Here is a 26,603-nt window from a genome sequence, read left to right as displayed (position 1 = left end):
GTTTAATAATCACCTATTCCAAGCTCTGTAGTTCACAGAGAAAAACTCTGCCTAATAGTTTTTGCATCATAACCCTCTTCCAGATAAGATCATTTATTTATCAGTTTGATACTCAGTAAGTCACTAGAGAAGACTGCTTTCTCAGGCAAGACACTCCAAGAACAATTTACCCTCTTTATTAAAACACTCTAAATTTAAGTAAAAGCAACACTAAATTAAATTAGTTGTCCAAGGAGATCTGGTAAGTGAAGAGCTCTACCTCTAAGTGTTCTGAGGCACAGGCCTGTGGTGAGACCACATCGGCACCCACTCCTAGGTTCTGCAGTACACCGAAAACACCAGACATGCTGGAGCAGGCTCAGCCAAAGACCACTTAGAGGTCTGGGCATTGGAACACCTGACATACAAGAAGAGGCTGAGAGAGCTGAGCTTGTTAAAGCTCAAGAAGGGAAGGCTTGAGTGGTCTTATTAATGCACATTCGTGACTGATAAGAGGGTGTGCAAAAGATGGAGCCAGACTATTCTCAATTTATCCACTCAAAGGACAAGAAGCAACAGTTACAAATTGAAATAAAAAAATTAAATAGAATTTCCTCTAATTTTTTTTAAATTGGGGGTGATCAAACACAGGATTAAGGTGCCAGAGAGGCTGTGGTGTTTCCATCTTTGAGGATACTCAAAACACAACTGGACAAGGACCTAAGTGATCTGCTCTATCTGATCCTGCTTTCAGCAGAGAGGTTGGACAAGATAAGCTATAGAAATTCCTTCCAATCTCAACTATTCTGTGACTGTTATTCTAGATTAGTAAGTGAACCATTACCTGGGTTTCATTGAAGTCTTCCAGGACATAGCCAGCTCCCGCTTGCAGCTGTTGTGCTATGTAATGTTTGTCATACGGAGTCACGTCTAAAAATTCTACAGCAGAAAGTTCAGTTTTTGACTATAATCTACCTGCTTATATTCCCACACCTCAGTCTACAGAGTCCTCATTGATTCCAGTAAGGGACCCCAGCCTTTCTCCCAACAATATCTAGAGAAAACCCTTGGAAGAGTCAAAAAAAAAAAAAAAAAAAAAAAAAAGAGGCAAAAGAAAGGGTGGTACAGCACTGGCCAGGTGAGCACCTTGTCACTTTTTTCATGTTGCAGTTCACTGCATGGAACATAACACTAGCAAAGGCAAACTGGACCAACCCATACATGCTTTCAAGTTCTGTGTTTCCCAGCACTACCCCTTAGCTCTCAAAACCTTCCTTCTTACATTATACTATTCTGACACCCCTGATCTCGCTAATTTTCACACCTTTCTTAGCTTGCTGAACAGCCCCATGATCAGCACTGAGGTTTGCCACATCTTAGGCCAAAGACCTAAAACAGAGACCAAGTCTTGGGTCCTTTCTACAAAGGATTAAAGAACAAAAGGGTAAACAAGCACCTACACAAATGTCTGATCAGACAGTATCAGGCATTTTTCCTAAAGCCACAGCATTTCACTTGAAAATGCAACGGGCAAGATTTGCCTCACCTTCTTCCTCCTCGCTACTCCCTGTGGGACCATCTGATAGCTTCTGGTGACTGACCAATTTGTCACTCGGTGTTGCCATGGTGAGAAGAAAGGCATAGCCCAAAAAGAGGGTCTTATTGAGGGGCAAGGGTCCGTGATGGTCCTCCAGGACTGGGGGATCTACAGCATCTACACCTTCACAGGTGCTTACAAGCTCTCCAGCTCTCACAGCCCCTGCTGAGAGACAGAAGCACTGTAAGTCTTCAAAGTCAGGTTCTGCACAAAGACCCTGGGTAAGATATCTCACCTGGTGGATATGTTCAACTCAGATATTTTACTGGAGGAGACAGGCAGGATTGGGCTAGGATTACACTAGAATAGGTAGGGATATCTTACCCTTCTGGTTGCAAAGAATCTTCAAATCAAAACCTGAATGACTAATGGGACAATGTTTGCCAGTCTTATCAACATCCTGAAACAACACTGACTGCTGTGAACACTGATTCCTTTAACAGCTAGGCATTTTGGGACTGATTAAAGAGATAAGAAAGGAGGGAGACAAATCACGACATTAAAGTCAGAACATTTCTAAAAGGCAGAACTGAAAAGATGGCAGGTAAGTACTAAGACTATGCTAAATACACCTCTGGCTGAATGCATCCAGGGAAAATGCAGGGCAAACAAGCATTCTCACCTACTTTTTGCTTATGAGAAGTGGAAAGATCAATTACAAAATTACCAGGGTGACAAAAAAAAAATGAATGCAAGTTTAAGAGCAGATAATAAGGTTCTCACCAGGCTTTATTGTTCCTGACTTGCGGCCACGTTTAGCTGGGGATCGCTCATCTTCAGATGCAACAAGTTTCCTTTTCCCAGACAGTGTGCCTGGTGGGATGCGTGGACTCTCCTGCCCTTTACGAGTGGGAGTTGTGCTGCTGCTGGAAGTGCTGGGAGAACCAAAGTTACTACGTCGCTTCCTCTTCCCCTCCACCAGATTATCTGCAATACAGTAAGCAGAGATTAGTCACAGGCTGTCACCAAAATCCATGAGCTTTCACCCTACCTATCTATACAGAGGTGGCTGAACACAATAGTACCTAGAAGGTACGTGCCACCACCCTCAGACAGAAGAAAGCAAGAAAAAAGGTGTCTCGCTTGTGTATCTTTCTTCTCAAGCCCGGACTCTCTTCCTCCTGGTACTGCTGGAGAGTTTGTATCAGAGCAGCCATCCACCAAGTGTACATAAGCACAGCAAGCATCACTGTCTTAGAAGCAGGGCGCTTTCTGCAAGCCAGTCAATACCACTAAGTCTCTGATCCTGAACAATAAAAGGATCTCAAAGATCTCACTATGAAGTACCAAAAGCATTACCGAATACCCAGAAATATTTAAACATTGGTAATTCAGATCAGGTACTAGAATTATCTCAAAGGCACAAAACACAGAAGAGCACAGCCAGCAGTTCAACAGCACCTCCCCTTACCAAGACTGATGTCAGCTGCTTTGGTCAGAGGGGTGACTGGTTCATAAGGACCTAGCCCAAATTGCTCACGGAGCTTATTTCCTTGTTCCAGAGACAGGATAACAGCCATTCGTTTGTACCACTTCCTCTGGCCTTCCTTTTCAATGCAGTAGTACAGCTCTCCAGACTCCTTCCGGTGTCCCTTCACTACACCTGACATGACAACAAATAATACCTGTTAACCAACCATACCCAGGCTTCTCATCCTCCTGGAAAAGCATTCGTTTTCAATTGCATTCAGTGACTCAGAAAACCAAGGATAAAACTCAAGAACTGCTCTTACCTGCACTGAAGTACTCATCCTCAGAGAGTGCAGTCACCTCTGTCTCCAGTGGAATAGGATCACAGAGTAAAATATCTTTTCCTAGCACATCACATTCATATCCATCATCAAAGAGCAGCTTGTACTTTCCAGCCCCAACATCTTGGGTAATCATCCCAGAATAAAAGTACCCATTAGAGGACCACTTTGCTACAACCCTGAGGCCCACAAAGCTGCTCCCAGAGGATGAGTCTGCACAGTCCAAAGGACCAGTCATCACTTGTAATGGGATTTCTGGAGAGTCACTTCGACGTAATGCACAGAAGCCAGAAGTGTCAGATTTCTCCCCTCCACCTGGCAGGCGAATGGATTTCTTCTCAGGTGATGCCATAGTTGAGACATCCTCCACACCTGGCAGTCCAGCTAAATCTCTGCAGAAAAGAGAAAAGCGTTCCCAGAAAGATCTGAAAAAAGTTACTACCTACAGAATAGCTGGGTGACATGCTTGCAGCTGCTACATGGTATCACTAAAAACTAACTCCTTTTCCTCTGTCTCATTAAGACAGGACCTCCCCATTCTTCTTCTTGGCAATAAGTTACAGCCTCCTTTTTCCAGGGTACCTTGTTCCTGTTGTTCGAGATGGTGGGCGGCCTCTTCTTCCTCGTCCACGAGGTGTCACAGGTGCCCTGCCACACTGACGATTGCCAGTCATAGAGTCCTCCTCTTCCTCACCAGGCAGTGCTCCCGTCTGGCTAACTCTGAGTGGAGATGCAGGCTGCCCAGCTCCTTTCCTAGGGCTAGAGAATTTATGAGGTAACTGTTCTGAAACAAGAAGCCAGCTCATCAGGATCCTCCCCTTTTCTCAATCATCTCTCAACACATCCAGAAGTTTGCCTCATTGCTGCTAAACTGGCAAGAGCTTAGGCAAAGCAATGCCTCACAAGGAAGCAAACTACTCCTTCAGGAAGAACAGATGTGAAAGTAAATACTATCTCCTTATTTCTGCTCATCAAGCCAGATCTTTCCCACAAAGCTTTTGATTTAGGTCTACCCTGCTTCACACTTACAAGCCCACTTCTGCAAACTATCTGTTCTTCTTTTCCCAAGACTCTGCACATACCTTAATTTTCCTAAGATGCCTCTGCCAGTGGGTAAAGCAAATTCTCCAGTTTCTGTCCCACACGCTTTCCCTTTGACAGTTCCAGTTCCTCGTCCTGAGCTGCTGCTGCTGTGTGTGGCAGAGTGACCACTGCTTGCTCCACTGGATGTTCGGTGGAGACTTGAGGCCTTAGATGAGAAGGAACTGACATCACCAAGATCCCCTGAGGTCAGTGACGAGCCCACTGCAGTTCTACAGGAGGATGCATCAGTCTCACATTCCTGGCACTCCACCACAGGCTCCTCAGTTTCCTTGAAAGAAACAAAAAGGTTCATCAAAGGTGATGAGCATGCTAGATGGATGTCGTGAGGTAACTGTCTGTCGTGGGGTCTTGGTCCATGGGGGAAGAAAGACACACGACACATAAAGGTAGTGAGACAAAGAGATGTCTGCCTGCTCAGTGCAGCAGGCAGCCTTTATTGAGCTTGCTAACTTCTAAACACAAACATATTCCCACAACAACACCCAGGAATTTAAGCACCTGCACATTACTAAACAGCCTTAACCTTGTACTCCCTGCAACCCAAGGCCGTGTCCATGGAAACCATCTAACCAGCTCCACTGCTCCCATGGAACATGGCCTAACTTTTGCACTACCTCAAACTTCAATTGTGGGGCTACAACTTCACCCCACAGATGGAAGCTCTACAACCACCAGTCCAAAGTGCAGACAAGCCGAGACCACATTCATGAAGCTGAGGACAACCAGGTAGACTTGATTCTGGACTGATCCATGGTAGTGCATCTCTCACTACAGGCCTGCAGCTGCTCTTTATCAAGAGGTCACATTAAGAATTCAGCCAACAGTGTTGTTCAGGAACACATTCAGTGTTGGTAGCTCATAGCTCAGGGTGCAGCTGCAGTTTGAGCTGCAGGTTAAACTCAAGAGGGCGAAAGCCTCAGTCAAGAGGCCATGAACTGCATAACAAAGGGCACAGGGGCCTGGACACTTGTAGACACAGCAGGGGCCAATGACTCCACTTTGGACTGTGAGGGTATAAAAGCCCAGGGGTTCCTTTGTTCAGGATCCCTCCTCAGAAGCACCAGCTTAAGCTGTTATTTTGTTATTTAGTTACTGCACCAAGATTAAATTATTTTAAGGATCTTGATGTACCTGACGCTGCCATGGGAAACGTGGGGTTGAGCTGGTGAGGAAACCTGTTTGACTGTGTGAGTATGGGGTGTTCACGGAGTCAAGCAAGGTCCCTGTTGGCTCACTGCAGCTGCCACGGCAAAGGGGCCTCAGTTCCAGCTCAACAGTGCAGTTGTGACTGCCAGAGTGGCTCCCGGATAGTCAAGATAGGAAAGTTTCCTTAACTGCAGAACAGACTGGTCTGGCATTGAATAATTCCCACACTTCCAGACTGTGAGAGTGCAACAAATACACAAGACACTAGAAGCCTTTGGTTGCTCATAGAATCACAGAATATGCCAAGTTGGAAGGGACCCACAAAGACCATCAAGTCCAACTCCTGGCACAACACAAGATCATCCCCAAGTTACACTACGTGCCTGAAAGTATCATCCAAACGCTTCTTGAGCTCTGTCAGCCTTGGTGCTGTGACCACTGCCCTGGAGAGCCTGTTCAGTGCCCAACCACCCTCTGGGTGGAGAACCTCTTTCTAATATCCAACCTGTCACTGGTCACCACAGAGAAGAGATCAGTGCCTGCCCCTCCTCCTTCTCTCACAAGGAAGTTGTAACTGCAATGAGGTCTCTCCTCAGTCTCCTCTTCACCAGCTGAACACACCAAGTGCCCTCAGTGTCCTCACACGGCTTCCCCTCAAGGCCCTTTCCCATCTTCGTTCCCTCCTTTGGACACTCTCTAATGGCTCAATATCTTCCTTACATTGTGTCACCCCAAACTGCCCCAATGTTGCAGGTGAGGCCACCCCAGGGCAGAGCAGAGCAGGACAATCCCCTCCCTGGCCCAGCCAGCGACGCTGGGCCTGATGCCCAGCCCTCCTGGCTGCCAGGGCACTGTTGACTCATGGCCAACTGACCACTGACCAGGACACCCAGGTCCCTTTCCTGGCACTGCTTTCCAGGATCTCATTCCCCATTCTGTCCATACATCCGGGGTTGCCCCATCCCAGGGGAAGAATCCGGCACTTCCCTTTGTTGAACTTCCCATGGTTGGTGATTGCCCAGCCCTCTGACCTGTCAAGGTCTCTCTGCAGCGCCTCTCTGACCTCGAGGGAGTGAACAGCTCCTCCCAGTTTTATGTCATCTGCAGACTTGCTCAGTGTCCCTTCCAGTCCTGCATCCAAGTCATTTATGAAGATGTTGGAGAGCACGGGGCCCAAGAGGGAGGCCTGCGGAACCCCACCAGTGACAGGTCACCAGTCTCATGTCACCCCAGTCACTATTACCCTTTGTGCTTGACTCGTGAGCCAATTGCTCACCCACTGCCTGATGTGTTTATCCAGCTGTGGGTTGGACACTTAGTCCAGAAGGATCCTGTGGGAGACAGTATCAAAAGCTTTACTGAAATCCAAGATCATTTTCAACAGCTTGTCATCTGGAGCCATTTAAGCTTTATGGATACAAAATACGTATGTACAAAATAGTGATATCAAATGGTGGTAGATAAAATGGAAATGGATATATCATTGTGATTACATAACCTACGTAAGCACATTTCAGGAAACTTAATTCTCCATTTTAATGTTACAATAAGCAATTTCATGCATAGTATGAGGTGTAAAAGTATAAGCTTTGCACTGAACTAATTTATCCTTTTGCGTCATTACTCATTGTGACTACACAACACAAGACTTATGTTATAGCAGAATAGCAGTAACATTTTGTTCCTAGCAGGCTGATGTGATTACTGTACACATCAAATCAGCATTTTTCAGCTATCTTTTGTGATTCCCTAAAGACTTTCTGACTAATGAATGGACATAATACAACACAAGTGTACTAAATATAGACTAGCTTATTTCTTAATTTTAAGTTGATTTTGGTAGACCTCTTATAGAATCTGGCTCACAGGACGCAAAAGACTGCAGTTGAAAATAACACTGAGCTGTAAAACACGATAAACTATCTTACACGGTTCAATTTTACAGGCAGAAGTGATTTTTGCTTACTAATAGAATTTCTGCCCATTCTGAAATATCTCTATTCTGACAAAACTCTAAGACTTCTAAAACAGTTGGATGCACATCTTTTGTTCAATTCTTTGGGAAGAAAAATCAGTGTGTCTTCAGAACACAGTAGCAGGCATTAAATACACCACCATCAAATACACAGCTTTTGCCATGCAATAAATGGTCTGCATGTTTGCTCATGAAGAAAGCTTTGTCATCACAGCATGCAGACTTGTTCATTTAACTCATTTTCTGCAGTCATAATACATTCTCATTTTAATGACTTCTATTTTTCAGCCAACATATCATTCCATTTAGTCCCAAAACCAGGAACTTACCTCAACGACTTTTCGTTCCACCTCTGCACCATTGATGTAGTAAACATCTGTTATAACACGTGTAACAATGGTCCGCACTTCTCGGATGGTTCGCATGTGGCGACGCTGAACCCGACCCTTCGGTGGGTGAAGAAGGTTAAACTCCTCTTCTCCCTGTAATAAAGAGGACACAGTAAAACCAAAACAGATCTCAACAAAAAGCAAATTATTTCTGGATAGAGCTATCTCTGCAGTACAGTTTCTTCAGACCATGTTTAACTACTGGGGTAGGTAATCTTGCAGCATCTTGTTACAAATTAGAGGCAACAACACAAGAGACCCCAAACAAAGGAGAACTGAACACATTTTGCTGACTCGCTGACAAGTAGAGGAAGGGAAATCACAGCAGTCCAAGAAGGAAACAGCAAACTTGTTTAGCATGACTTCTCATACTCTTTCATTCAATGAACGCTTAGACATATCACATCAATGTCACACTGCATTTTTATAGCCCTCTTAATCTCCTATTTCCCACAGGATGCACTATTCTTAAATCAAGCTGAGAAAAAAATCATTTTTCTAGTCTTTCCATTCACAAGAAAATATACAAACTGTAACAGCAAAGCAGTATTTTTCTTGAGTCTGCAATACTTTCTGAAATACTAATTCAAAGTTAGTCATCTTGTTAGAATGTTTCTGTGGAGGAGGTGTCCCCCTTGACATTAGATGGAATGTAATTAGAACAAGCTGTCAGAAGTTGGTTGGAGCAAAACAGAAGGCATCAAACCATCCATTCAAAATTTCATGCAACTCCCATCTCCAGTTAACAAAAAGTGAAAAACTTTTTACAGTGTTAACTATATCTGCACCCAAAAAACTGAACCCCAAACAAAACCAACAAACCAACCAATCAAACCTGTCACACTTTTCCAGAAAATAAATATGGAGACAATAAGTTCCCAAACTCATGCTGCCCAGTGAGCACTGCTACCTTAGCAGTTGTGTACAGTTGATTCAGGAAAGCTTGCAACATTAACATTTTAAAGTGGTCCTTTGGCTTTTTCCAACATAGAATGAATTTACTGGCTGAAGTATCGGATACTTTAAGTGTCCTAAAGCAGTAAAACTAAATACAGGCAGCCTTCATCCCACCTGACTGTGCAAAGAGTCCGTGTCGTCTCCAGAGGCGTTCACAAGCTTTTCCCCACTCCTGTCAGTTTGGACATTCACATCTCGTCGCCCAGGTCTCTGCCCAGACATACTGGTTCCCATTTCCACCTGTCTACAGATTTCTTCTGATGTTTGTGTTGAAGTTGTAACAGTTGTTAGGTTAAAAAGACAGTCTCCTGTAGTCTGGATCCCTTTATTCTTGGTGTTTTCCCACCTCTCTTGACTTTGATCAGTTTTAACAGCCTTACTTTGTTTCCTCTGCATTCTTCTCCCTTCTTCTGCCTGAGTGCTCATGACATCAGTCTCCATAGACTCTCCATCCTCTGCACCAGAAGATTGTTGACGGCAGTCCTGCTGCGTCCTCTGAGGAATTAGGATCTGTCCACTACTGTCATCTGCCTTGTGTTGCTGGTACTGCAAATCATGGGGATTTGTATGTGATGTAGCATCTTCTTCTGTGCCAGGAAACATGAACAGATTTCCCCTACAAACCAGTAACACACAGATCAAAATTACTGATTAAGAAAACAAGACAACCAATATGCTGCCACTCAAGCTATATTAAAAAACCCCCACCCTGGCAGTCATTCAATTGCAACTTATGATTGCACAGAACTCAGTGAGTCTCAAATTATAAAAAAACCCTTTCAACACTTCTCAAGTGATACATATGGTAGCAAAAAGCATGGCTGACACTGTACAAGACTAGGTGCTTTTTCAAATACTAATATAGCAATCTACACTCTACACATCAGGCACCAACTATGCAACTTGCTTCCAGAAGTGTGCCATCCTGAAGTTACTACAGGCTGCTCCAGCACTTGATTGGTTGGAAACTGGTAATCACATCTAGCAAGAAGACCCAGAGGCATAAACACAACTGCTGTCTAAAGTTTTCATTAAAATTTGTCTACTCTGCCGAAAGTGTTACTAGGTACTATATGGGACTCCATACTGAGCCCTACTAGAAGTACATATTTGGCTTCCCTTGGGTACTTTGAGGAGTGTCTGTCTTCTCTTCTGTCTGTACCTCACCCAGCACTGGAACTCCCTATTCATTTTAGTCTTTAGTATAACTGTTCAATGCTCTTGAAACATAGGTTATTCTTTCTACATAGGCCAAGACCTTACCGCCCCATCAAAAGACAGAACGGAAAACACTGAAGAAGCAGATTTCTATCCTCCAGGAAGCACCCTTGTCACGCTAACATATGCAGCTGTACAGTCTTTTTCAAAGCAGAGACAGCAAAAGTTGATTGACTTGGAAGGGAGACAATAGCAGAAACAATAACAAACAAAATTGGTCAGAAGATCTTGGAAGAGGAGAAAGAAAAGGTATTTAAACAGTCTTAAGTATAATCTCAATTCTCTCAAACCCCAGGTTTTACCAAAGCATATAAATTGTCTGGAATCACATTGCTGCTCAGTCAAAAGGTATGTCTGCTTACCATGTGAGATACAAACATACAGTATTTAGTATACTTACCCCCTTGTCCCCAACCTTCTAAGTCACCCAAAGACAATGACTTAGTGCAATTTCTTTGATGCAGAAAATGCACATGTGCATATAAATCCATGCAGGACTGGCAGGCAAAGACTGTGAGGAGTTACCTAAATGGAGAGGTGGAAAGACCATGACCTCTGGCCTCATCCTCCCGACGAACTTCACAGACACGACTAAACACAGATGATGCTTTCTGGGAGCTAGCAGTGCAGATTTAAAACAAACAAACAAACAAACAAAAATGCATCAGGGAGCGAGAAAATCCCTTACCCAGCAAAAAAAGAATTCTCTAGCCCCTTGGGAAAGCAGCAACTGTTGTATTGAGCTTGTTGACCTACATAGACACAGAATAAGTGACATGGTCTGTCTCAAAGGTCAAGAAACAAGCTGCAATTGTATAAGCATTTCTGTCATTTCTGCAGACACTCTAACAGTTAAGAGCAATGTAACAATTCCAGGAAGTGTAGTGTGGAAAACTGCAGCACCATGCAGAGTTTCAGCATCTACTTCCTCTGGTACCCACAAGGGGACACAGTTAGACCATTTATGGCTTACTTTTTTAGCAATTTCACACCACCACAAAAATACTGCAAATGAAAGCAGACTCTGAGAGTTCATGTTCAACTTATACCTACAAAGGCAACCCATCCTCAACCAGTGAGAAATGACTACCACTCATCCTCAGCATTGAGGCATGATTACCATCCAGCATGCAACCCTGTGACAAGAGGTACTGAGTTTATTCAGAAGTTTTCTCACTACTTCAAACCACTGTGCTTCACTCAGATGACCACAGGTAACTGTCTTCCTAGTCAGATTCCTATTAGTACTTACAAATGATACCTCCCAAAAGCTAAAATAAAGCAATGCTAGGCATTAAATGTGAGATTAAAAGATATATACAAATCAAAAGACCAAGGGAGTAACTTATGTTTTGGTCAACGTGTTAAATTGTGATTTCTATATATCCATGAACTGATTATGTGTTTATCAGCTTCACATCAAAAAGATAATACTCTTCAGGGACTTCTCAGAGATTCTTTGCAGAAAATTGCACAAGACAAGAAAGTAGAAAACCATATATTTGCAATTTAGGAGGTGGATAAGGCAGACTTGCATTCCGGACTGCACGAGATATGAATTTCTGGCTGACTACAATCAGAAGGAGGCAAAATGCTGACATTATTAGGAAGCAAAAAGCCTGTAATGAACAAGTAGGTGGGGTTCCCACCTTGCCTATGTAATTAAAACCTGCTGCAAGAGCTAAAGAGTTCATGTCATTGCTACTGCTAAGAGCGTTCCTTGCTTCTGCATCTCCTGATATTTTTTCCCTCCTGCTGGTAATGTGTGGAAACAGGATCTACCCAGACCTTTGTATTAACTCTGCACAGCAAGAAGCCCAGTTACCTGGCAGCAGTCATAGCAGCAGCAGAGGATCCATCTTTCCTGTCACTGGCTATGGGCTCTGAAACAAGAAGGAAGGTAAAGATGATTTTGGTGTCATCCAAAAAGACTCTTCTGCCCCTTTCCAGCTCCCCACATTCAGTGAAGAGAGGTAGAGTAACACTGGACAAAGGATGCCCAGGCTTCCCCAGCCAACTTCTCAGAACAGACCAGAGTTTCTACAAGTTTTAGACTATTAGACTGAATGTCACTGTTCTGACTAAAATACTGTCAAACTTTTTTTTTTGTCTAGATCATGGACAGGTCCAAGGAGGCCACAAAGGTAATCAGAGGGCTCCAGCACCTCGGAGTCACCTACAGAGACAGGCTGAGAGAGCAAGGGTTGTTCAGTCTGGAGAAGAGAAAGGTTTGGGGAAACTCATTGCAGCCTTTCAGTACTTAAAAGGGGGCTTATAAAAAAGAGGGAGAGAGACTTTTTACACAAGTAGATAGCGATAGGACAAGGGGAAACAGTTTTAAACTAAAAGGCAAGAGATTCAGATTAGATGCTAGAAAGGAATTCTTCCTTGTGAGGGTGATGAGGTCCTGGCACAGGTTGCCCAGAGAAACTGTGGCTGCCCCATCCCTAGAAGTGTTCAAGGTCAGGTTGGATGGGTCTTAGAGCAACCTGGGATAGTGGAAGGTGTCCCTGCCCATGGTAGGGAGGTTAAGACTAGATGGTCTTTAAGGTCCCTTCTGACTCAAACCATTCCATGATTATATATATATATATATATATATATATATAAAAAAATAAAATCTTTTCCCAATACAATCAAACTCCACTTCCTGTCCAGTGACATTGCCACTATACATCACAATCTTTAGGCTTCCGGAAATACCTTTCCTCACAACAGAGGCCTCTCCTCTCAACTCCATCCTTGCTTAGAGCAACAGAGAAACAAATTTAAGTGACACTGCCCAAAAATAAAAATGAGAAAAATTACAGAGACTCAGAGACTGTCTCGGGGAATGCCAAAGAGAGGTTTTGAGTTAGGGCTGAGATCCAGCAGGACCTCCACATTTCAGGTTTCGTCCTCTTACTTTCCAAACTGAATGGCAAGGACTCCTCGCTCCCATCGTTCACAGGGGTAACAAGGCTCATTCGCAGAGAAAGTTTTGCATCCGACTCAGGAACCACGCCCAACTCTCCCTTCTCACACACTTCTGACACATCTGCTGACACCACTGCACTTTCCACAGTGACATTGTCGGTTCCCATTGTGCTCTCTGCTGTAACATCACTGGTTGCTATAGTGCTGTCTGGGCAACTACCATCCACTGAAAACAGGAAAACAAAAACAAGAAAAACAAGAAGTAGCTACTGTCATTCACACTGCTGGGGTTCAGGTCCTGGTTCTTATTTGAAGACGCTTCACTGCATGCATTATTAGTAGTGAAATGGTGCAATAGTGGAAATTCCTTTTTAGATACGAAGCATGAAAAGTCTGTAGCAGAGGTATCTTTAGCTTGTGACAGAATACTTTATCGTTACCCAAGCAAAACACATTTCCTTTCATCCAGCACTAGCAGGATGTTTTTTTGTGAGCTTAGCAGAGAAAGTCCTGATAAAAGATCATGAATACTGGGAGCAATCTTCTTTTAATCTAAGTTCTTTCACCACTCAGAAGGTTCTTTCACTTTTTTTTATGGAGTCATATGCAGAATGCAGTGAGTGCAAGGAAGATGTGCTCCATACTGCCCTGTACTCAGGGAGCAAACACCTTCACTAGAGATCCAGGAGAAAACATGGCAAGGAAACTGTGGGGAAGGGATGACCCTCCCCATAGAACAGCAATGCAGCAATGGTTTTTGCCAAGGTAGGTTTGAGTTATCCTATCAGTTTCTGAACCAAGAATCAAAAGCTTCCAGGCTTTCACTGCAGAACAGAGCCATTCAGGTCAAACTCACCAATTGGTGTGCTGTGTCTTCTGGGTCCCATTTTAAGGTGGTCAGTAAGAGGTGGCGTTATGCTGGTCAAGGGCTGAATGACATCACTCTCCTTCGGCAAATTAAGATGAAATGTGGTTCCTAAAAGACACAGAGCACAAGGATTAGTAATTTCAGGGGAGTACTTTAGTTCAAATACCAAAAGCACAGGCTCACTGTGCTGTGAAAACAGGGAAAAGAGTAACACTGGTGCTGTACAAAACTCCCCTGAACAGTTACTGGTTTCAGGACAGCTGCTCTAACTGATCTTCCTCACATTTTGTGTGGAAAATCTGTCTCAGTGAAAATCTGGGCTGTGCTCAACTTGATGCAGATGTTCCCAGGTGCTAGATAAAAGGGAGACTAAATATCCTGACATGAATAGGACTTTTACAGAATGCAGGTTTGCTTAAGAAATGCTCAAGATTTTCCACAGAAAAGGGAGATGAGGCCAAAAACAGAAATGAAGGTTAAGACAGAAATGAATTGGCAGAGCTATGTGATGCCTGAATTGATAACCTAAAATCTACACAGAGTGATGGCTCAGATGGCCTATCCCATCAGAGAAACCACACCTTGGTGGATGTGCGGATCTTGCAGGATTTAAACAAATCAAAATATTTAAATAAATCAAAAACCTAGTAAAATGCTCCTTCCTTTTACCTCATTCCATGCCATTTATTTGCAAACTTTCAACATCATACAGAAGTAATTTTCATAATCCTCTCACAAAAAAATGCCCTATCAGCAAAAAGTTATTTATCATCTCTTTGAAAACTCTGAAAACCATCACTGGCCTGTATATCACAAGCTTTAAAGATATGGTGCAGCAACTGCAACATCCTGAAGATAACCCAAGAACTTCAGAGTATTTTTGCAGTGGGTAGGTACCTCGTAGTGCAATGGTACTCACACATTGGAAGGCCAACCACCATTCCTCACAAACAGCTTATGAATGCGTGTCACATCATGGCCTAGAGTAGACCTCCATTTAAAAAGTGTTTTATTTAAAAACTGAAGTATTTACAAACTCCACTGAATATTAATTGATCTAGCTACCACAGTCCCTTCTAGCCTATAAATCCACATTTGGCAGGATAGTTACAAATGATCAAAAGAATTTATGAAGTGATCACCTGCATTTTAATAAGAGAGAACCTAATTACTAAATCAATGGATTCCTCTGGAGAGAACACAAACGAGCTTTCACAAGACCTGAAGAAAACGTGAAAGCTTAAATGCTTTCGCATAACTGGCTCAACTGTCATGTCAATGAAAACAGTTTATTAACAGAAATAAACTTTTCTTATGTTCTGAAGACCATCAACCCGTCGATTTGGAATTAAATCTGGCAAGGGATGTCAAAGACAAGAAGAAGGGTTTCTTCAAGAACATCACTAGCTAAAGGAAGCCTAAGGAAAAGGTGGGGTTACTGAATACGTGCTTTACTTCATCTTTACTACTAAGGTCAGCCCCCAGGAAACCCAGACCCTGGAGGCAAGAGAGAAAGTCTAGAGAAAGGAAGACTTTCCCTTGATCAAGGAGGACAAAGTTAGAGATCATTTGAACAAATCTGATACCCACAAATCCATGAGCCCTGATAAGATGCACCTACGAGTGCTAAGGGAGCTGGCAGATGTTACTGCTAAGCCACTCTCCATCATCTTTGAAAGGTCATGGAGAACAGATGAGGTGCCTGAGGACTGAAAGAAAGCCAATGTCGCTCCAGTCTTCAAAAAGGGCAAGGAGGACCCAAGGAACTACAGGCCAGTCCATTTCACCTCCATCCCTGGAAAGATGATGGAAGAACTCATCCTGGGTGTCACCTCCAGGCACGTGGAGGAGAAGGTTATCAGGAGTAGTCAGCATGGCTTGACCAAGGGGCTCGACCAACCTGGCGGTGTTAGGCAACAGTAGCCTTTGGTGATGGAATGACTGGCTGGGCAGATGAGGAGAGGGCAGTGCATGGTATCTATACTGACTTAAGCAAGGTTTTTGACACTGTCTCCTGGAACATCCTCATAGGTAAGCTCAGGAAGTGTGGGTTGGATTGAGAACTGGCCGACTGGAAGAGCTCAGAGGGCTGTGATCAGCAGCACAGATTAGTTGGAGGCCTGCAGCCAGGGTGTCCCCAGGGGTCGGTGCAGGGTCCAGTCCCGTTTGACTCATTCATCAGTGAACTGGATGAAGGGACGAAGCCTATCCCCAAGAAGCCTTCACCCAAAGTTTGTGCTTACTGATTTATGCTTCATAATCTGTCGATAAGGGATTAGACTCCTAAAATATTTATTATGAAAATAATTATTATGAGAATGAAGCTGCTTTAAGAGTAGAGGGATGCTCGGCAGGTCTTCATGCCTTAAGGACTGAGCGATGGTAAGAGAACAAATATCACTCTACATACTTTTCCACCATGCTTCATCAGTATGAAGGCAGCAGGTAGAACATTTCAAAAACTGAACTCTCTCTTAACACTGATCAGTCCTTTAGTGTAATACAAAAGCACAAAACACAACCACCAGCATTAATTTGAGTTCATTTTCTCCAAACAGTGGCTTACAGTTTTCTTTGAAAAGTAAATGCAGCCAATTGTGATGTGTTTAAATTGCATATATAGATTTTCTATAATAAAGCTTTTTTCTTTTCAGTCAAAGGAAATTAAAAATAATAATAAAATTAATATAATAAATTAAGAATATTGTAGCTAAAACTTCATCATTTAACTTAACGGTAAGTAACATTTGAGATCCTACAATCTTTCCTCTTCCCTAACAGACTTCCTAGAGGGGAAATACATTTTCTGACACTAAAATCAAGTTCCCTTGTTCTTCGTTCATTCTCACTTAAGGACTACAGAACTGTGTTTTAAAATGAAGCCAGTTAAGAGGAAAAAGCTTCACAAAACACAGGGCATAGTATCCCACATGTCTCGTATAACTACATACATCAGTTAAAGGGATTTCAATGAATCATAACTCCTGCTGAGCCACATCTTGCATGCAAGTGAAGATAAACTCGCTCTATTAGTTTCTAGCCCAGAGTTGCTCTGTACACCGTCACAAAGAAAATTCTCCTCTGAGAATGAAAAAAAAAAAGGCAAGGAGACCTACAAGAGGGAAAGTACTGATTACCACACACCGTTATTCCTTTCAAGGACACTGCTGTTGCTGCTTCTTGAGTGGGGGAGAAATTACAAAAATCCCTGAACATTTCCAAGATCGCAACATCCTGAGTTCTTAAAGCTCCTCTGTGTTTCTACCATAAAACAGTTACAAGTCTTAGGAACAAGAATTACCTTATCACTCTTGCCCTGCACTAGTGTGGCACAGGTGAAAACAACAAGGGCACATTCTGCATATAACACAGTAACTTGTAGTGCTGCTCTTAAGAGAGACTGTTCAACTTGCATCCAGTATCAGTGCTCCCTGAAAACACTGAGAATTGTATACAGCTGTCCCTCACGTTATTCAAAATACACACCTACGAACTACTAACCTAAATTCACTTACCACTGGAAGGACTGGGGGATTTAGCAGTTGCCTTCTTCTGTGGCTGCATCTGCTCTTCTTGCTCCAGATTCCTCGTCATAACAGTATCCTCCTTACTCTTTGGCACCCGATTCTCGTGCTGAACCACCCGTGTTTCAATCCCTCTCTCTTGAAGTGGTGGCTGATTGCTTATTATCATTATCTGTGCCAATTCTGAACAGCCTGGATGTTTTTTGGCACACGCCACTTCCGATTGAACATCACTCTTTATCTTAGGACACAAATTGTTGTGTTGTTCCAGTAACTCTCCTACAGAAGGCTCAGCTAAAACTTTATTGAGCTTTGGCATGTTTTCTGCAACAGCCTTAGAGGACAGTTTATCCAGGTTCTTTGCCTCGCCAGTGTCAGAAGTACAACCTTTTGAAGATTTTTTTCGCTGACCTTCTGGTCCAATCTCTTCCAAGTCCTGGGCCTGATCAAACGATTTTTTTCTCTTTTTACAAGAATCATCAGCAAATTCCACTTCCATATCTTCATGACACTGTCCTTCCCTTTCAAGAATAAACCTCTGAGAAAGTGTCACATCAATAAGAGACCCATCTTCATTTACTTGTTTCTCCTTTACTTGCATTTTTTCTTCTCGTTCTTCACATTGCGTCTCAGGAACTGCCTCAGGTTCATAAGTCTCTTCCAATGGAAAAACCTCAGACTGTACTTCTCTACCCTGAGCATCTGACAAAATCTCAGGCAGACCAGACTGATCTGCAGCAGCCTGATTTCCAGAAACACGTTCGATCTCCCGATGAGCTGTAGGGGCTAATGACCCATCTCCTGCAACACCTGCACTAACAAACTGCCCTACAGGCGCTCCTGCAGCCCACACATCCTCCGTTTTGGCTTTTTCACAGTTTTCAGAGAGTGCTTGATCACCTGCATCCACTTTCAGTTTTATTTTGTTATTCTCCACAGAACAGAGTCTCAAGTCTGAGGCCTTGCATTCAGAAATCCTCTCTACCTGTGCGGTTTCACTGTCTTGGCCTGTGTTCAGAGAACCTGAACTGATGTCTGTATTCGTGGGCTGGCTACATACACTTGCAGAAAGCATCAGCTTACAGGACTCAGAAGGCTTTGATGCAGAGTCACCTGTAGATACCTTTGACAAAGCATCTGTGGGTCCAGAGAGATCTCCTGGTAAGCATAAAGGGGTTAAAGCAGCAGTTTTTTCTTCTCCTTCATGCTTCTTCTCTGGGCTCTGAGTTGGAACAAAGATATCCTAAAATGAAAGAAGTGGACATGGAGTATTAGGGCATCACAAGTAGGACTGTTTATTTATTATTCCTAAGACATTACACTGGACTATGGGGCAGAGCAAGCTCAGCACAAAACTACAGATAAAACCCCAACCAACAAAAACAAAACCAACCAAATGAAAATACAAAACTTTTTTTTTCACCAATTTACAAGTCACGATTGTCCTGTTTTTGCTGAGAAAAATTATCACCACACATTACTATTTAGTATGTCTGTGGCAAAGTCAGACATAATCTTTTGTATACTTCTCACTACCAAATCACAAAAGACAGGACAAGTATGGCAGATTAGTAGCTATTTCTAGTCAAACCACCAAGGGTTCTGGAAATATTCTCTGTTATGTCTATTAACATGAACACTGTTTTCAGCTAAGGAAAAACCCTGCTTCAACTAGTGAAGTTTCTAGCACAACCTTTATTTTCTGTCTTAAGTTGGTGAAACTTGTAATATTAAGCTATAAACCCAGCAACTGCCTGCTAAATCCCTTTGAACAGTTATAACTTCCAGAATCAAAAAGCACAAAGGAAACAACAGATAATAAGAATAAGCAACTTGAAAAATGCACTAAATGAATTCTAGCCTTGTAGGAGAATATAAATGCTTTATTATAAAACAGCTTCCCTTTCTCCACGACAAACGATGCTAAGGTCTAGCCTAATAAAAGTCTAATTTATGATGCAGTTTGAGATGCAGGATGCCAAGTTCAGCATAAGAAAGGAGCAGCCTTCCTCCTTTAGAAGGAAAAAAAAGCGACAAAAAAGGTTTCTAGCATAGTCTAAGATAACAACTTCTATGTTCAGCAACTCACTATGCCCTCTTAAGCTGTTCTGCATTTTCTCTGCAGGTAAAACTGCTACAATCAATATATAACAGTGACTGGTGGGAACACGGAAGTTCATGAGAACCAGTTTAGTAGGGAAGCTCAACACAGAAGCAAAGGTTGACTCAAACACACTTTTTGCATCAGCCATATCAAAACCTCAGAAAAGAGATCTACGTGAAGCCTTACATGAGAAAACTCTGGCTGTGATGGTATAGGTACAGATCCAGACTCAGGAAAGAAGGTTGGTGCGCTCTGGGACACTGGAGTTGAAGCCTGTGGCTGGACAAGCGGTCTTGGAGGGACACATGGGATGGCCATGTCCACCAGCGTATCTCCTCTCTGCCTTTGCATCAGTTCTCTTCCTTCTGCAGGGATAGATATATCCATCTGTTCATCTAGTTTGAAAGAGCAGAAGAGATATTACGACCAAATTCTTGCATTGTTTCTAAAGTTTCCAACATGCTATTAAAAGATTCATCTTCAGTGGCATATTTAACTTTGTAGAATCTTCTCTCCAGGGAAACTCCTTCTGGAGGGAAAAAAAAGATCAACAAAAACATTCATATCCTTACATTCAAAGGGGGGAAGCAAGTGTTTTGTTACAAATTCATATGACTATTTTGCTACGTGTCTAGAACTTATACAACTAAAAAAGGTATCTGAAATTTATAAAAAGCATTTTCTTGAGGATTTTTTTCCTTTTGCTATCTTTATTAAAATCCAAATAAATTCAGACCCCAACTAACAAAATATCCATGCTAACAGTATGTCACATTCTGTGACAGGAATCTCACAGAAAGGAATAGTTGATTTTGTATCATACTAAAAGTCTGCATATCAGGGATATGCAGATATCTTATCCCTGATGGTGAACGGGCACTTAGAGAAAATTTTTAAGAACCAATGTATCATATGGAACATACAGAACAATCTTTTGACATGAGGTTCTAGAATGCACACATATAGCATATGAAAGCTTTTCAAAATATTGTGCAAGTCATCTATGTTAAGGTAAAATAACTGTTATGATGCAGTCTCTATCTGTCCTTCCTATTGCCCTAACAGTATAGACTTAATACAAGTATCTGCCTATAGCAAGAATTGCTAGTCCCTAAGAAAGGAGGACAATTGCAAGCAGCATTCTGCATCCCACACAAAGTATTTCCCATCTTTCAAGTGAAGGGGAGCTAGCCAACAGTACTAATTTTATTATGATAGTGATGCAGAGAGGGAATATAAAGAATTATAGACAACAGTCACAGATACAGATCTCCCTTCATCTACCCCCCTCAGCGTTCTCAATCCTGCTTTACTCCTTAAATATAATTTTAGCAAGTTTTGAAAAGGCTGCAAGCTCAGACTAAACCACAGAGCGCTGAAACACAAACCACAGTACGCACAACATTTTACCTTTTCCTTGCTCTTGTTCAGTAGGACTGCTGGGGACAAGAGCACTGGGTCCAAAAGCAACAGGAGGCGGAATAACTAGGCCTGAAGAGAAACTGCAGACCAAGAAAAGGGAATATGGAAATGAAGACCATACCTCACTAAACAATGCATTAAGTTCTCCCCTTATCAAGCTCCAGTTTGTCACAGTAGGACTCTTCTCATGAAAGGAGTGTCAGGTGTTCTCTAGCAAAAGACCAGCAATGGTCAATGGACCACATGGGCACCATTAGTTCACTTCATTGCAAAATAAAGCCATGCTCCCTTCATGGTGCAAAATTAACATACTGATTCAAGCACAAATCCTTGAATAAAGAAGAGAGTGATGGAAATGCACTACTGCAATAAAGTTATTGCAATAGTTTGGAGATTTTTTGCTTACATGGAATGACCCTCCTGTACAAGGACTGCCTGTCCAGAAAGCTGCAGGACTTGCAGACTGCGGGCAGGGGTACACACCAGAGAACTTCCCTCTTCCACCCTGGTTATTGGACAGCCACTCCCTGCAGTGATTTCAAACAAAAGGAAATAAAGTTAGAAATATGGCAAATAACCAAGGTGATCAGAAAATTCTGAGGAATTAAATTCACACTATTGCACAGTTATTTTTCAGATAGGCAAGGACAAGCTGACTCTTCACAGAGTTCGTGAAGGACTGCACATGGAAGTTCAGTATGTGAAATGTAAGGACAATATAGTTCAGATGAAAAAGTAAGAAAAGACATCTTGCATTGACCACATTGACTCAGTGTGAGGAGAAGGCTGTTATTGAACCTTCTGGATACAGAGGGTTCATGCACAAGGTCACACTGATATAGACATCACTGGACACAAATTTGCCTACACTACTTACCCACACTTTACATGGTGTGTCACTACCAAGAGTGAGCATTATTACTGCCAGTTTCAGAAGAGGGTAAAAGGCAGGCTTGGGTTTTGTTCTTCAAGGGGCACAGAACGAAAGGAAATTAAATGTACTTAACAAGCCAGTGTAACTGTTCTAACAGGAAGTGACATTTAGACATTGCTCCATAGTGTAGTGAAAGAGGTTGGGGCCTTTCATTTCCAAAGTGTTCTCAATATTTACAGAAATTACGTGAAAAATACAGCACTCTACACCCTAAAACACTACATGCCTATAAAGATCAAGTAGGTATGATGCTTACAACTATCCCTGGGATGGATATTTTGGCTCTGCTTGTCTATTGTTACCTGTTGCATTATTCTCAGGAAACATCTCTTCCTGAGTTGACAAGATATCTGACTCCTCATGACCAGAATTAAGGGATTTCTCAGTTTTACTGGGGTCACTGACAGGTGTTTTCTTCCTGATATGCTCTTCTGCTTCCTGAAGAGTTCTAGAAAGGCAAGACACAGTCACTGACCTGAGAAAATCAAAGTATTAAGTAGGACTACAACATTGCAAAGAAAACCTATCAGAACAGGTGAAAGGTATTCACTTGTGTATAACACAGGAAAAAAAAGAAGGACGACCGACCTCTCCTGACAAAATAATGATTTCATCTTTGATGAGTTATACTTTTAGAATTGTTTTTTTAAGTTTTCTACCAACCTAAGTGATGCTTAAATGGAAAGCAGATTGTTCTACTGACTTTTATTCAACGTGGATTCTAGGAATTTTCTTTCACCTCCTTTTTAAGGTTATTTTGTGGCAGAATATGATAATACAAGATAAGATAAATACTATATAAATTTTATGCCAGATAAAAAGTATTCAACAAACTGAAGTTTCACACTTAAAAATAATTTAAACTATAAAGCTTACAAGAGCAAATACTCAAAAATCATCCTGGAATACACACCACTTAGCCTCCAGATTTCTCCTGTGCAGCGAAGCCCACACTACAGTGATTAAGTTATTTCAAGGTAACTTCTGTGACTTAAAATGAATTAACGCTTCTAGCATATTCCAGTCATACAACTTTAAGAAAATTATTAGTATATTTTATTAGGCAGTGCACTCTTCCTTAAAAACAAACCTATTGATATCTTTGTGTATAGGAGGTTGATATCACCTCTTTTCTCTGCTATGAATGCTGAGAGCACTCCTTAGTCACCACTGCTGCAAAAAGGTCTCAGCAGTACTTCATCTTTCCGTTCACCTTTCTCTTTTGCCCTGAACCCTCTCCTATGTCCAAAAATCTAGTAAAAAAAAGTACACAAATCAGCTTCCAGAATGTCCATAAGAGACATACAAAGAAGACAGACTGTTTTACCTTTCAGACTTCTCTGTCTGGTTTCTCAAAGCAGTATGTGCTTCTGTGCTGGAGACAGTTTCCACGCTGTCCCTATGCAGTTCTACAAAGAGAGATATTAAAAAAAAAATTGTTACTCTTGTTACAAACAAGAAAGTATAGTTTCGTAATTTACACAAATACCAAGGCAAGCTTTATATGAAGGAAAAAAAAATAAAATCTTGCATTGTCTATGATAACAAGAAAAAAAAAAGAAAAAAAAAGACAGGATGAGGTTCTTACCAGGGAGGGAATTCAATATCCGCTTGTCTAAATGTTCAGGAAACAAACCGAGAAAGAGAGGTGCAAGAATCAATGATAACACTTGCACAGCTACAAGAAAACAGATTAACTAGAAAAGAGAAGGCAAAATTCTTTGCAACTACCAGTGATATGTGAACTCATTTTTGAAAACTACTAATACTGTATTTCCTGTCAAAGCAACATAACATTTATAATTTAAAGAGATCAGATAGAATCTACAGAGCAGCAAAAGGACACCTAGAATCATTTCCACCTACCATCTTTAGACTCATTCTCCACAAGTCTGGAAGAAAGGACTGCAGCTCCAGGGTGAAGCTGATGACTAGCATCTCCTTCATTAGGCACAAAGTTGCTCTCAAAGTCCTGGCTCTGTGAGAGCTCTAGAGCTCCAAACTGCAGCTGTGACGTGCCTGTATCTAACACCAAACATCCATTACAAATATATATACAAAACCCCCACAATTTTTAAGAGCCATCTATCACATTTACAAGGGCAAAAGATATACCCTCTAACATGCAAAGTATTTAGGCTATTGCTGAAACTCTGAATAAACTAACAGCCTCCGACCTCAGCTGTGCAAATTAAAATACAGTCACAAAACAGGGACAGTGGCCATTAACTCAGTAATCGGAATTAATCAGCAAGATCTTTTGTAACGCCACTAGGTACTGCAGCAGGTTTTCATACCATGATGAGAAAATAATTTTCATAACACACAGGCTGTGTCTGAAAGTCCTCTGATGACAACAACCACTATGCCAGTTCATAAAAAGGCTCCATTTCCTAACGGTTGTGATGCATCCCTGCCTATTTTAAACCATTTCCAGTCTCCAAGATCCAAGTTAAAACTGATCAAGACTTTTTATTTCAAACACCAAAGCATACATATCAACTTCCAGAAAAAGATGCCAATTCCTAAGCCATTACTGCTGGCACAACTACTCCTGGTGAGACAAGCGAGGTAGCTCAAATGAAAAACTGCACAAATGGTGGATCTGATTCAAAATCCCAAGAACAGATCTGAAATGGAGAAGTTACCTTCTGCACAGGGCGAAGCAGCACAGTCCTCAACATCACCTTCACCTCGTTCCCCGGCCTTTCCAAGGACACTGCAACAGAAAGACTCGCTCACGTCGCGCAGGGGTTCCTGCAGGACGCCTTCTCGCGGCTCGCATTCCGAGGAGTCGCTCGGCACCGACCGGGCCCTCCCAGCCTTCCGCACCACACGCCCCGGGGGGGGCCGGGCGCGGCCGCAGCAGCACCGAGACCGCGTTCTTGGCCTGTCCTCAGGAGAGGCCCCGGAGGCGGCGGCCGAGAGCCTCGGGATGGCGGCTCCTGCGGCCCCGCCGACGTACCTGCTCTCCCTGCCGGGCGGTGGAGCCTCCTCCGCGACGGAGCCCCGCGGGCTGACGGCGCCCAGGCGGGCCGGGCTCTCCATGGGTTCTGCAAGCACAGCGCCGTCAGCGCCGTCAGCGCCGCCGCGGCCTCAGGGCCCGCCGCACCCCCGCGTCCCGCCCTTACCTGCGAGTCGCTCCCGGTCCGCCCCGCCGCCCCTGAGCGCCCGGCTGCCGATGGGATCGCAGACGATCTCCTGCAAGACAGAAGCAGGGGCCGCGTCAGAGCCGGCCCGGGGTGGGCGGTGCCGCCGCCGCGCCGGGCACTCACCAGCACGGGGCTCGGGCTCCGCCGGGCCGGCAGCCGGCGGGCCAGCACGCCGAGCCAGGCCTGCTCCGCGTCCGCCTCCGCGCCCGCGCCCTGGGGCTGCGAGTCCTCCACGATGAGGCGGGGCGTGACCTGCTGCGAGAAGCCGGGGTCCAGCTGGCTGCCGCTGCCGCTGCTGCTGCCGCCGCCGCCGTGCTCCATGCAGGGCACCGCAGGCGGCGGAGCCCAGGAGCCCAGCCCGGCCCGGCCCTACGCCCCGCTTCCCGCCGCCGCCATCTTGCCGCGCGCCGATTGGCGCGCGCGACCCGCCCGCCCCGCGCCGTTACCGAGGAAACGCGCGGGAGGCAGCGGCGCTGGGATTGACACGGACACCGGGATTGACACGGGCACCGGGACGCACAGCGGCCGCGGAGCGGGAACGGCGGCGGGCTCGGAGCTGCGCAGCCCTCTCGGCCTCTCCGCGAGAGCCCAGGACAGTCAAAAGGGCCTCGTGTCCTCCGCCCGGCCCGAGCCGGGGCTCGCTCGAGGGCGAAGGCAGCGGCCGCCCTCCTGGCGCACACGGCGGGCCAGGGGGTTCCCTCGCGGTGCCCTTCCTACCGCCTTTTCATCAAATGTGCGAAATAGCTCCGTGCTCGGTCTCCGGCATAGACCGAGCACCGCGTATCCCAGACAGCCACCACCGGGTATCCCCTTTTCTGGATATCACAGGGGAGTGAAATCCCATTAATTTCCCTGTGTTTATATTACTAAACGGTTATCGAAGAAGCCTGGCGCACAAATTATGACACTGTTGTTGTCTTGCAGAGTTCAACTTCTTGCCTAAAAAATAGTGAGTTTGAATATGTCACCGAAAATCACTGAGAAGAAATGAAACCCTCCAACACTCCCTTGTGTTAGTGAGCCAGGCATTAGTTTATTCTGGCCAAAGATACGTAGCGAATCATTCCAGCTACCTATATTCCTTTCAAGACTTTTCGCGTATTTATACATTTTAGCAAATAAAGAAATTGACATGCATTGGTTCTAAGTTACACCATTCTCTTAATTTGTATTCTATCCCTTATTGGCTAATATTTGGTCCACATTCTTTGGTTCTCTTACAATTCTTCCTTAGTCAGAGAGTCTCCAACTTTCAGGCTATAATGTCCTTGTTAATTCCTGCTATATTTTCTGGTTATTCCAACATGTCTTTGAAGGACCACAAATTCAAGATCCAAGATGTCTGACCTTCAACTCCCTCAAGCTTTGTTTACTAAAGCTTATCAGAGCTAGTCCACAGAAACTCAAAGCTTTGATGATTTAAAGATCAAACCGACAAGAGTCTGCAGGATAAAAAAGGAATCTAGCTAACTGCTACCATTAATAAAAATTTTAGGAAAGTTATATCATTTGCAACAATTCCCCCCTTTGGAAGTGATCTTAACTATTTCTTTTAAGATTACTTCCA

The 26,603-nt window shown here is 43.5% G+C and overlaps 1 protein-coding gene across 3 annotated transcripts in view; it reads right to left on the bottom strand.

The window, feature by feature from the left end:
- TP53BP1 (tumor protein p53 binding protein 1) overlaps positions 1–25,347 on the bottom strand; it is a 28,203-nt gene extending 2,856 nt beyond the window's left edge. Inside the window, exons 1-24 of one of the 3 annotated variants that reach the window (XM_027688358.1) lie at positions 25,160–25,347; positions 25,016–25,085; positions 24,850–24,937; positions 24,533–24,603; positions 23,751–23,909; positions 23,212–23,293; positions 22,187–22,332; positions 21,357–21,477; positions 20,939–21,030; positions 19,715–19,923; positions 17,416–18,667; positions 13,889–14,008; positions 13,022–13,258; positions 11,942–11,999; positions 10,642–10,734; positions 9,013–9,514; positions 7,882–8,034; positions 4,410–4,699; positions 3,910–4,086; positions 3,310–3,719; positions 2,988–3,179; positions 2,300–2,503; positions 1,526–1,738; positions 824–918 (exon numbers count right to left, since the gene is read on the bottom strand). In XM_027688358.1, the coding sequence (XP_027544159.1) occupies positions 824–918; positions 1,526–1,738; positions 2,300–2,503; positions 2,988–3,179; positions 3,310–3,719; positions 3,910–4,086; positions 4,410–4,699; positions 7,882–8,034; positions 9,013–9,514; positions 10,642–10,734; positions 11,942–11,999; positions 13,022–13,258; positions 13,889–14,008; positions 17,416–18,667; positions 19,715–19,923; positions 20,939–21,030; positions 21,357–21,477; positions 22,187–22,332; positions 23,212–23,293; positions 23,751–23,909; positions 24,533–24,603; positions 24,850–24,932 (4,959 nt within the window). In that variant the 5' untranslated portion in view covers positions 24,933–24,937; positions 25,016–25,085; positions 25,160–25,347. The remainder of the gene's footprint in view (positions 1–823; positions 919–1,525; positions 1,739–2,299; positions 2,504–2,987; positions 3,180–3,309; positions 3,720–3,909; positions 4,087–4,409; positions 4,700–7,881; positions 8,035–9,012; positions 9,515–10,641; positions 10,735–11,941; positions 12,000–13,021; positions 13,259–13,888; positions 14,009–17,415; positions 18,668–19,714; positions 19,924–20,938; positions 21,031–21,356; positions 21,478–22,186; positions 22,333–23,211; positions 23,294–23,750; positions 23,910–24,532; positions 24,604–24,849; positions 24,938–25,015; positions 25,086–25,159) is intronic. The other 2 variants (XM_027688357.1, XM_027688356.1) reach the window with 2 other exon arrangements.
- Positions 25,348–26,603: the final 1,256 nt, after the last annotated feature.

This window comes from Neopelma chrysocephalum, unplaced genomic scaffold (assembly GCF_003984885.1).
Source record: "Neopelma chrysocephalum unplaced genomic scaffold, ASM398488v2 Primary Assembly neopelma1_75, whole genome shotgun sequence".
Lineage (NCBI taxonomy): Eukaryota > Metazoa > Chordata > Aves > Passeriformes > Pipridae > Neopelma > Neopelma chrysocephalum.
Note: the sequence above shows the minus strand (reverse complement) of the source record. Positions and strands in the feature narration are given on the sequence as shown.